The 12,341-nt window shown below is 41.5% G+C and overlaps 1 protein-coding gene across 1 annotated transcript; it reads right to left on the reverse strand.

Annotated features, from left to right (window-relative positions):
• Nucleotides 1-1,335: 1,335 nt before the first annotated feature.
• LOC137094925 (cytochrome P450 2G1-like) lies at nt 1,336-11,771 on the reverse strand. Its single transcript, XM_067460920.1, has 9 exons — nt 11,589-11,771; nt 8,404-8,566; nt 8,172-8,321; nt 7,833-7,993; nt 4,659-4,832; nt 4,360-4,501; nt 3,208-3,395; nt 1,907-2,048; nt 1,336-1,517 (listed from the first exon to the last, which is right to left on the reverse strand). Exons 1-9 carry the CDS (start codon nt 11,769-11,771, stop codon nt 1,336-1,338), a joined length of 1,485 nt encoding a protein of 494 aa, XP_067317021.1.
• Nucleotides 11,772-12,341: the final 570 nt, after the last annotated feature.

Genomic DNA, 12,341 nt, shown 5'->3' on the forward strand with positions numbered 1-12,341 from the left:
TAATTTGGTACATAGTTATTAAGAAATAGTTGATAGTTTAGGAGGAATTAAAGTATAAACTTTTAAAGCAAGCACAAATCATCATCGTTGTTATCGATATGAAAACATCAAAAACTAAACTTAAGTTTTTCTTATGGAGTTTAACCTGTGGAGTCCGATTCTGGCCTCAGTTTCTGTGGATTACGTTGTCATCGCATCAAAAATATTGATTAAATGTCTACGACGTCAAAACTTGGTCACTTCCACTATGTTGGCTATTGCTGTTATTGCAATGTAAATTAGTGGAAAGGTAGGTAATGATAATGTGAATAAACTGCTTGGAGTTCTGGAGGGACACTTAAAAGGTATTTTTGTTTAACCTGAAATTTTTTAGGGATGGTTTGAACCCTTAAACTTCTCCCCCTCCTTCCCTTGGCTTGGCTACAGACTTGTCTGGAACAGTATATCTTGCTTCTCATTTTGGAATTCCTCATCGCATCAGTACTATTGGTTGGAGACCTAAATGGTCAAATGGGCCTAAGTGACACTACGCCGTTATCCAAATGTAAGACAAAACTGGGCTTTTTAGAGAGCTATGTTGTATGTTCACAAAGCAAATCAAGGCATAGTAAAGACGTTGATGTAAACTTTGTGAGAGTCTGTTTAAGGCTCCTTGCTAATAGACTGAGTTCCATAATAATAAATGGATTAACTGAAGGTGACTAGCCAGGGAATTTTACATACATGGCCGGGGCTAAGACAAGTACTACTGATTACACTATGTAACATGATTTTTGTTCTTTGGTTATAAATGTCATTTCAATATTAGTTCTCTCATAATCACATGGAACAGGTTTATTAAACTGCAAAAACTTTATCAATGACGGTCAAAACCCAACTCATAAAGAAACTTCACCACCTTCACCCTAAATGAGTAACATGTAAACTGAATCAGAGGACTTTAAAAAGGAATATCCTGCATTTTATACAAAGCTGACAATGTGGCACAACATTTATCTATTTATTTGTTTATGGGCTTACTGCCATACCTACTTATTTTATATGTCATCTTTTCCTGCTGCAAGACGTAAGGTGGCTTTCAAGGACATAATCCAAAAGACAACATTCTCTGGCAAAAGTAAAGTTGCAGCCACGCAAATAAGAAATTACTCCAAGGCTTAGGGGTGGTATTGATGAAATGTTACCCAAAACCAATAGTAATTAGTAATGTAGAAATACTGGTGATTTGAGTCTGAGGTCTGCGTAAAGTACATTCATGCCACCCCAAAAGTAGGTGACAACCCAGTTCCTTTGGGAACAATCATATTCCATGTGTGAGGGAAAGCAACCTCAGGGTCAGCGTGGGATGGCGCAGAGCTGGTAAAAGGGTGGGATGTTGTAAAAGCCACTCATCTGAGGAGTGAGGTCAATATCTTCAAGGGGAATAAGGGACTTCAATTGGAAATTCTGCAGGATGGTGGTGAAGAAGAGGAAAAGCTCCATGCGGGCCAAGCCTTCACCCAGGCAGATCCTTTTCCCTGAAAGAAAAATATGTGAATTTCTCAGGAGGTAAGGACAGACACATCCCATTATCTCTAATCAGATGCTTCCTGAGATGCAACCTATGATGTTTCACATCCAGCCATCAATCTCATTGTCTTATATCTACTCCTAAAATGTTTTCTTTGTATCCAACTTGGTATGGCTTTGCAGTTGATCTCAACCATTTGGAACAACCATATCAGCCACCTTGCTATGGGATTTTGGGTGGCCCCATTGTTCATTTGGGGAAACCTGAGTTGGGTGTTTCTAAATCCAAGGAGGCTCAAAAACACGAAATGTCACAAGCTTTAAAAGCAAGTATGGGATATCAAGCATAATGTAGATGTGATCCTTCTCCTCATTGGTTTTTTTAGGAGAGCTTTACCTGCAGAGAAAGGCACAAAGGCATCGCTCTTCTTGAAGCGTCCATTCTCATCCAAGAAGTTCTCTGGGTTGAAAGCATTGGGGCTTTTAAACATTGTGGGGTCATGCAAGACAGTGCTGAGTAATGGGTAGACGGTCGTCCCCTGGGAAAGAAAAGAGTTATGGGCTCAGAATGGCAAAATGCAGTTCCAGAACAAGTATCTTGCACAGCATTCTTTTGATGTAAATATTGCAGAACGGTTGGATTTGTTGAAACTAGCCTTTGCACTTCAACTTGTTAGATAGTTCAATGTATAATATTATTTTGAGAGAGAGAGAAAGTAACAGATGAGCAAGCAAGCAAGCTAACTGTTCTACCAAAAATGAGATAAAATGAGAACTGCAAAGATTTGAGTTGAGCATCCATAAGACTCTAAACTGTAGTTGTGGCTAGCCATTTAGGCAGTCCATGAGATGAATGGAGAACACTTTTAATGCCTGTATTTGATTGCCTTCCCTGCTTGCTTCTTAGATTGCATCTACGCCGCCATATGAAATCCAGATTATCTACTTTCAACTCAATTATATGGCAGTGTATTTATTTACCATGTTTGTACTTCTCACCCCGGAGTGAACTCAAATGAACAGTGTAGACTCATAATTGAGCTCAAAGCAGATTGTCTGGATTATCTGATTTGATAATCTGGATTATATGGCAGTGTAGATTCAACCTTAGATTCAAGGTCATAATTCCATAATCAGTGTATCTACAATACAGAAACAATGGAGTTTGACACCAGTTGTAAAACTTCAACTTGCATGATTCCATTGCATTGGTTGATGTCAAACTGCATCAGTTCTGCTGTGTAAATGCACCCATTATGAAATTATGGGATCTATTAACCTTTCTTCTAAAATTTACCAAAGTGTCTCTTCTTAGTTGTATCTCATAGAACCTGTGACCTTAACCTCCTGAAATTTGTAAATGCTTTTAAAGTGGATTGTGGCTTTGAGAACTGAATATGTCAAGGTAGTACTAAAGTGCATCCAGGTAAGAGCTGAATGCTTTCCTTCTGTTCCCTCCCCAGAACAGAAGTAGGTATCAGGGAGCACTGGAACACAAAATAGGTGGGTTGTTGTTGCCCCATTGTAGCAGAATTCCCACCTTTCCAATATTTTAAAAAGTGGATAATGGTGGCAGGGACTGGACTTACACCATCTAGACTAATCTGCAGTCTGGTAACTGTTGGTGGGATTGCATCACAGTGGAATGTCCCATGAATACCTTCAATTAGTAGTATACTGGTTACCCCATGACTGTACCTTAGGGATATGATATCCTCTGAATTCAGTGTCACGAATAACCATGTGGATCAAATCCATAGGAAGGACATCACTGCATCTCTGCACTTCGTGGATAACGGCCTCTGTATACGGCATTTGCCGCCGATCTTCAATGTTTGGGACACGATTACGGCCAATCACTCGATCAATTTCCTCATGCACTTTTGCTGTTAAAGATATGAGGATAATTAACTCCCTGGGTTTCTGAGTCTCAAAGGGAACTGAGAGGCTAAATGGGAACATGAAATCCCTTACTATTTATTGCAAGAAGAGTGACATCTCATCCCTAGAAACAACCTGCATGGCCTGATTGTGGCTTCCTCTTGTAGAGAGAACACTAGTTTTCCTCCTTTCCAGTTCCTCTCCTTTCCAGTTATTTCTGAAATCACCAACTATTGGCAGGTCTGTGCAGTAGCCAAACATTTTAAAGTCCTGGGTTGCTGTAAGTTTTTTGGGCTGTATGGCCATGATTCCAGAAGCATTCTCTCCTGACCTTTGAATGCTTCTGGGACATGGTCATACAGCCCGAAAAACTTACAGCAGCCCAGTGATTCCAGCCATGAAAGCCTTCAAAAATACATTTTAAAGTCCAATGGGTACTCAGTACTTGCCAAAGTTTTTACCCAGGACACTTGGATGCTGAGGTCCTACTATAGACAGTGGTGTAGTAAAATAGCATCTCATATATAAAAAGCTAAACAATGCAACCATTGCATTGGTAGGCAACCTCTGAGGATGCCTGCCATAGATGCAGGTGAAACGTTAGAAGGAAATGCTTCTAGAACATGGCCATATAGCCCGAAATACCTACAACAACCCAATGAAAACAAATGCTGCAGTGAACCTGAGGATCAGAGAAATGACGTGAATCGACTATAGCAGGGTTTACATCCATGGAAGACTTGGTATGCAGTCAAATCAAGATTGCTTCTTCCTAAATATTTTCAAACCATGATTGGCTAAATCTATGATTATGGGGAAGTGGAAATTAGGTTGGAATTTGAAAAGAAGTTGACTATAGAATTCTCCTGGAAAAACTAAACATTTCCAGAGAGAAGATGCTAATCAAATCTGTAAAGGTTCAACCTGCCAATTTGTGCTAATTGTAAACGATATTAACAACAACAATACCTTGCACTTCTGGATATTTAATCAGAAGCAGGAAGCCATATCTGGAGGTGGAACGGCCTGGCTCTGCTCCTCCAATGATCAGATTAAGAACATTGGCCTCTAAGTTCTTTATAATAAATTCACTGCTTGGATTGTCTTTTTCCTGAAAGCATGAAAGAATAAGACATCATGAGAGAATTACAACTCTGACTGGAAGCAAGTAGGATAGATTAAAGTTTTCTTATCTCTTTTCCCTAAGTAAGAAAGATTATTGGACTGTTAATGCAGAGCCCTGCTACCTTCATGCACCAACAAGGTACCTTTTCCATCTGGATGAGGAAGTAATCAATATAGTCACGTGGGAAATTAGGGTCCAAGGTCTCTTGGTTCTTCTTGATCCTCTTGGCAACAAAGACCTTCATGTCCTTGCAATCATAGATATTATTGTAGATTCCCGGAATGTAATTCAGGTAGTTGGCATAGATGTTATAGATCTGCACAAAGAGAAAAACCTTTATATTCTGGGATATAGGGCTGTATGGAAGGGCCCACACACAATAAAAGCACCGGGATAGTGACGCAGCTCGCTGAGTGTCAGCTGCATTAAGATCACTCTGACCTAAAGGTCATGAGTTCGAAGCCAGCCCGGGTTGGAGTGGGCTTCCAACCAATTGTGTAGCCTGTTGTCGACCTTTGCAACCCGAAAGACAGTTGCATCTGTCAAGTAGGAAAATTAGGTACCACCTTGTGTGGGGAGGCTAAATTAACTAATTTATGAGGCCATAAAAAAGACTCCAGCAAAGCACTCCAGCAAAAGCATGCGGGGAATGTGGAAGTACTTCATCAGTGTCGCAGATGGACGATGAAAGCGACAGCTCCCCTGGCGGCCAGAAAAAGTTAAATAGCCTCTGTGTATGTCTGTATGATATGTATGTATGTATGTATGTATGTATGTATGTGTATGATAATGGAGAAAGGCAGGGAGTTTCAGAAAAACATCTACTTCTGCTTCATTGACTATTCTAAAGCCTTTGACTGTGTGGATCATAATAAATTGTGGCAAGTTCTTGGTGGGATGGGCATACCAAGCCACCTTGTCTCTCTCCTGAGGAATCTGTACAAGGACCAAGAAGCAACAGTCAGAACTGACCACGGAACAACAGACTGGTTCAAGATTGGGAAAGGCGTACGGCAAGGCTGCATACTCTCACCCAACCTCTTTAACTTGTATGCAGAACACATCATGCGATGTGCGGGGCTGGATGAATGCAAAGCTGGAGTGAAAATTGCTGGAAGAAACATTAACAACCTCAGATATGCAGATGACACCACTCTGATGGCCGAAAGCGAGGAGGAGCTGAGGAGCCTTCTAATAAAGGTGAAAGAAGAAAGCGCAAAAGCCGGGTTGCAGCTAAACATCAAAAAAACCAAGATTATGGCAACAAGAATGATTGACAACTGGAAAATAGAGGGAGAATATGTGGAGGCCGTGACAGACTTTGTATTTCTAGGCGCAAAGATTACTGCAGATGCAGACTGTGGCCAGGAAATCAGAAGACGCTTACTTCTTGGGAGGAGAGCAATGTCCAGTCTCGATAAAATAGTAAAGAGTAGAGACATCAGACTGGCAACAAAGATCCGCCTAGTCAAAGCCATGGTATTCCCTGTAGTAACCTACGGATGTGAGAGCTGGACCTTAGGGAAGGCTGAGCGAAGGAAGATAGATGCTTTTGAACTATGGTGCTGGAGGAAAGTTCTGAGAGTGCCTTGGACTGCGAGAAGATCCAACCAGTCCATCCTCCAGGAAATAAAGCCCGGCTGCTCACTGGAGGGAAGGATACTAGAGACAAAGTTGAAGTACTTTGGCCACATCATGAGGAGACAGGAAAGCCTAGAGAAGACAATTATGCTGGGGAAAGTGGAAGGCAAAAGGAAGAGGGGCCGACCAAGGGCAAGATGGATGGACGGCATCCTTGAAGTGACTGGAATGACCTTGGAGGAGTTGGGGGCGGTGACGGCCGACAGGGAGCGCTGGCGTGGGCTGGTCCATGAGGTCACGAAGAGTCGGAGACGACTGAACGAATGAACAACAACATGTCTGTATACGTTGTATGTCAAATTGGCATTGAATGTTTGCCATATATGTGTTCACTGTAATCCGCCCTGACTCCCCTGCGGGGTGAGAAGGGCGGAATATAAATACTGTAAATAAATAAATAAAATCAGTGTTTCTACACATTTAAGAAGTGGCAGCCCACGGTGCCCTTCATATGAACATAATAGTAGTGCAATGAATAGATACGAAATATGTGCAATATATACCAGAATGACTCAGATTACGATTGTGGATGGTGTGAGTTTAACAGTTGATGTAATGTTTAAATATTTAAATTTGCAGTTTTAATTTAAATGTCTATTTTAATTGTTTGTTGTTTTTATGGCATTGAATTGTTGCCTATATGTAAAGCTGCCTTGATTCCTCTTCGGGGTGAGAAGGGCAGGTTACAAATATAATAAATAAATACATACATACATTATTTTCTTTAAAGACAGAACCCCACGATATTCCAACCTTTCCCCCGCTTTCCCACTTTCCCTCTTTTTGTCCAGCTCAGCTCCTGAGACCCAAATAGAAAGTGAAAAAAAGTTCTATCACTGTGTCTATGAGTATAAAACAAATGTTACTTCAAGACCAAAGAAATTAGAAACCTAAACATGATACACATGAACAAAGAAAACCACATGTTTCATATTTTAAATTAGGGTTGTATTCATAATGCTTTTACTGTATGTATGGGCAACTTTGTACGTTTTGTATGTTTTGCATGTTTTGATATGGTCAAAATTGACTAATCAATAAAGAATTGTTGTTGTATTTTAAATTATAATTATTTAAAAACTCTCTGTAGGCTACAGTATCATCCTCAGGGCTCTTCTAAACTATCATATAATGCAGATTATCAAAGCAGATAATCCACATTATCTGCTTTGAACTGTATTATATGAGTATATACTGCGATGTAGGTTAAATCTACTCGTGTCTGAATTTAGGGGGTGGGGCTCATCTCCATTTCTAAGCTGAAGAGCCAGCATTGTCCATAGACACCTCCTAGGTCATGTGGCCAGCATGACTGCATGGAGCATTGTTACCTTCCCACAGAAGCAGTACCTTCTGATCTACTCACATTTGTATGTTTTCGAACTGCTACGTTGGCACAAGCTAGGCCTAACAGTGGGAGCTTACTCCGCTTCCTGGCTTCAAACTGCTTCAAACTGCTGATGTTTCGGTCAGAAAGTTCATGTTTCGGACAGAAAGTTCAGCAGGGGGCCCATGCTGCCATACAATCCAGTTCAAATCTGATAATATGGAGTTTATGTGTAGAAAGGGCCTCAGTCAACAGGTGGGAAGTGTCTCTAACCAGGAAAGTGGAAGATGGAATTAAGCCTGACTCCTTTGTAATCATTTCACCTGAGCATTACTGCAAAAGGAGTACCTGGGCCCACGAGGTGCTCATCGCCCGGAAGAACTGGTTTGTCATCACCATGAGGGCCTGGAATTCCTTGTCCTCATAGTCGAAGCGGTTTCCAAAAGTAATACAACAAATGATGTTAGCAAATGCCCAGCTGAAGATGAAGGTAGGATCAAAAGGCTTTTCTGAAGCACAGCAAAAAGAATGAATGAAGAATCAGTCCACAGAAGGTTTTTTTGGTGCCCAAAGCACACTGCATCCACTAATTGTGGGACAAAGGGAGCTGTAGTCCCTCTTGCTTTAGTTATTACAGTACTTTCATTGATCAGAATGAGTTGAACCTGTCTTTGGCACCTCTCTTACCCTTCGTATTTCGAAATTCCTCCAGTAGGAATTGGGCCTCCTCTTGAATTCGCTCTTCAATAGTTTTTTTCCCCACTCCAAAATTCCTCAAGGCAGTGTAGGTGAACCGGCGCAGTTCCTTCCACCGTTGTCCATTGGAAAAGCCCATTCCTGAAGGAAACAGGAGAGAAATGACATGGCAAGTAACAAAAACAGTGGGACCATAAGTATAAACATAAATGGAATGCCTCACCATATCCTTTGAAGGAAGGCTCCCATGAAGGCATAGTAGTCCTTCCACTGAACTCTTCTGCCTGGTCTACCAGGGCCTCCTTCACAGCTTGATGTCCACATAAGACCAGAACTGGACGTGTCCCAAAATAGACGGTGAAAACAGGGCCATATTTTTCACGTAGCTGTAGGGAAAATCAACATTTTACATCTAGCACAATCTCTGCATCATTTGTGGTCAACTAGCACCTTTCAAAGTACAGTAGAGTCTCACTTATCCAACCTTCACTCATCCAACGTTTTGTATTATCCTGCCTCCCAGTCAGGAATAACCACCCCCCTCCCCGAAGCCCCCAGACCCCTTTGAAAAGTTAAAAAAACTTACCCGGCCTCCAATAAATAGAAATGACATGCCAGGAGAGGGGGGGAGGAAAATCACTCCCCCCCCCTCTCCTGGCACGTCATTTGTATGCACCGGGAGAGCTGCTTGGAGAGTTTACTGGAGGCCGGGTAAGTTTTTTTTCCCGGCCCATAGTCTTTGAGAATATATTAGGAAGCCTTCATTTAGAGGTTTGTCTCCATTTTGTTCAGACCACATGTCAGGCTTCATGCCTTTGGACTGTTGTTGCCTCAGGCTGTGGCTGTTCTGGAAGAGGCCATGTGGCTCTAAAGGGGAGGAGCAGGGTAAGTTGTTTGGAAATGAGGTTTTAAAGAGAAAAGCAAAGAAGAGGGAATAAGAAACAAAGCTGTTGTGCTGAGAAAGGGTCAGCCATGAAATAGATGAAAGAAAGATCCAATTGCTTTAGAAGTTGTGATGTGGTTAACCAGAATTATTTTTTACACCGAGAGCTCTGTTAATTTCAGGAACCAGGGAGATATAGTGTGAGAAGGACTCATATTATTTCTCTCAGAGCATCCAGAGGGTTAGGCCCAACATACTACTTCCTTGCATATTTATCCATATTTGTCATTGTCTGAATAAGGTACCATTGCAACTTGAAAAGAGATGTTAAATAACTAAGTTTAGTCTCATTGGAATTTTAAAGGTGTCAAGTAAATTTAGTCTCATGCATTTGAGATTCAAACTTCTTATCTAATGGAATTAACTGAACAGTGAAATGTGCTTTGTATTCTTGAGTGTCCACCAAAGTTTGTCGATGAAGCCTGACTTCTGTCAAAGTGTATGGGCACAATGTATTGTCGAAGGCTTCCATGGCTGGAATCACTAGGTTCTTGTGGTTTTTTTCGAGCTATATGGCCATGTTCTAGAGGCATTTTCTCCTGACGTTTCGCCTGCATCTATGGCAAGCATCCTCAGAGGTAGTGAGGTCTGTTGGGATTAGGAAAATGGGTTTATATATCTGTGGAATGACTGGGGTGGGACAAAGAGCTCTTCTCTGCTGTAGCTAGGTGTGACTGTTTCAACTGACCACCTTCATTAGCATTAGAAGGCCTGGCTGAGCCTGGGGGAATCTTTTGTTGAGAGGTGTTAAGATGTGCCTGGTTGTTTCCTCTCTGCTGTTTTGCTGTTGTGATTTTTGAGTTTTTTTAATACTGATAGCCAGATTTTGTTCATTTTCATGGTCTCCTCCTTTCTGTTTCTGAAGCACTTTATCGACCTGATGGATTAATGTCCCCACATTATCCTCTAAAATTCCCCTGTTTAGACATACTTTATTTCTCTTCATGGCAGTGTTTTAAAATGTTTTAATTGATTACATCTGGCCCTGCCTATAGTGTTTCAAATTTTGTGTGTTATTACTTATAGATTATTTATTATATTGTTTTGTGTTTTAGTTGCTTAATTGCTTTGTTGTTTTATTGATGTATTTGTTGGGCTCGGCCTCATTTAAGCCACCCCGAGTCCCTTGGGAGATGGTGGCAGGGTATAAACAAAGTTTATTGTTATTATTATTATTATTATTATTATTATCTTGTGAAACTGGGTGTGAGAGAATTGGCAAGGAAGTTGCCCAGAGGACGCCCGGATGTTTGATGTTTTCCCATCCTTGTGGGAGGCTTCTCTCATGTCCCTGTATGGGGAGCTGGAGCTGACAGAGGGAGCTCAACCCGCTTTCCCTGGATTCGATCCGCTGACCTGTTGGTCTTGAGTCCTGCCATCACAAGGGTTTAACCCAGTGTTTCTCAACCTGGGGGTCGGAACCCCCGGGGGGGGGGGGTCGTGAAGGGGTTTCAGAGGGGTTGCCAAAGAAAACACATATTTCTGATGGTCTTAGGAACCCTTTTGGCAGAGAAAGCTGAAGATCTCTCTGCCTGTCCTCATCCTTATTGGTGAATGACAACTCACAGAATTCAAAAACAGCCCCCACCCCACCAGTAGTTAATGTTGGCCATGTCAGTAGTGTGCCAAGTTTGGTGAAGATCCATTTTGGGCTGGGTTCAGAGTGCTATTTGATTATAGGTTAACTATAAATCCCAGCAATTTCAACTCCCAAATGTCATGGTCTATTTTCCCCCAAACTCCACCAGTGTTCACATTTGGGCAGATTGAGTATTCATGCCAAGTTTGGTCCAGATCCATCACTGTTTGAGTCCACAGTGCTCTCTGGATGTAGGTGAACTACAGCTCCCAAACTCAAGGCCAATGCCCAACAAACCCTTCCAGTACTTTCTCTTGGTCTTGGGAGTTCTGTGTGCCAAATTTGGCTTGATTCTTGGAGTTCAGAATGCTCTTTGATTATAGGTTAACTATAAATCCCAGCAACTACAACTCCCAAATGACAAAATGAACCCCCCCCCCCCCCCAACCCCACCAGCTTTCAAATTTGGACATATTGGCTATTTGTGTCAAATTTGGTCCAGTGAATGAGAATACATCCTGCATATCAGATATTTACATTACGATTCATAACAGGAGCAAAATTACAGTTACGAAGTACCAATGGAAATAATGTTATGGTTTGCGGTCACCAACACATGAAGAACTAAATTAAGGGGTCACGGCATTAGGAAGGTTGAGAAATACTGGTTTAACCCATTGCAACACCGGGGCTCCTCTTACAGATTATAACCATGCAATACAAGATACAAAGGATGAGGAAAGACAAAGAAAGGAAAAGGTAAAGAGGATAAAGATAGCTTCCGATGTTCCACGCATACTTCTTTCCATAATCAATCCTTTAAGATCATTAAATATCAACTTCTTTTTGCCTATAAAAGGTCTGAAGGATTAAAAAAAATCCATACCTTGAGAAGAGATTTAAATGTTTCAGTTGGCTTGATTTGCAGGAAATTCCCAATCAGGGGCAGGGGAGTGGGTCCCGGAGGAAGTCTCCCCTTGTGCCATTGTTTCCTCTTAGGTGATATGAGCAGATGGCAAAAAATAAAGACCGCAAGGAGGAGGAGAATGAGTGTACCAGTCCATTCCATGTTGTAGGCTGTCAACTGTCCTTCTCTTTTGGTAGAGTGTGGACACCTCGCCTAGATGGAGCTTTATGGTCTTTTGTTGAGATTGGTTGGGCACCGCCTTCTGTGTTTCATAACTGCTCAGACCTTGAGTGCAAGTCAACAGCAAGAGCAGACAGAAACCAACCATATTGACCATTGATCTGTGGAACTAGGGGAAAATAGTGTTTATCCCTTCACGGCAAGGAGTTGGACATGACATAAATGGCCTTTGGGTCTCTTCCAACTCAAGGATTCTGTAATAGTTTCTTTCCTGGTAAATCAGTGTTGTGGATATTATGTTCAAAAGGCATATGTATTTTAATGTTTGCACCACAGTAAACATTCTAAGGTGACTTACATAAGTTATCCATTTTTGTAAGCTGTAAAACCTAAGGTATCATTTACTATATACAGTGAGTCCTCCATAGCCGTAGGTTCTGCATCCATGGATTCAACCAACCATGCCTCATAAATTTTTTGCTGGCAAAAACTCCAGAACATAATTTTTTCTGACACATAGCCTCCTGCAATTTCAAAGATTCTCAAGCTATC

The sequence above is a fragment of the Anolis sagrei genome, chromosome X (assembly GCF_037176765.1).
Source record: "Anolis sagrei isolate rAnoSag1 chromosome X, rAnoSag1.mat, whole genome shotgun sequence".
NCBI lineage: Eukaryota > Metazoa > Chordata > Lepidosauria > Squamata > Dactyloidae > Anolis > Anolis sagrei.

Excerpts from the sequence above, each read along its gene's own strand:
- LOC137094925 (XM_067460920.1), bottom strand. The coding sequence starts at position 11,771 with ATGGAATGGACTGGTACACTCATTCTCCTCCTCCTTGCGGTCTTTATT. Across the intron at positions 4,833-7,832 it reads TGAGCACCTCGTGGGCCCAG|ATCTATAACATCTATGCCAA; the intron begins GTACTCCTTTTG and ends CTCTTTGTGCAG. Across the intron at positions 1,518-1,906 it reads CTTTGTGCCTTTCTCTGCAG|GGAAAAGGATCTGCCTGGGT; the intron begins GTAAAGCTCTCC and ends TTTTTCTTTCAG.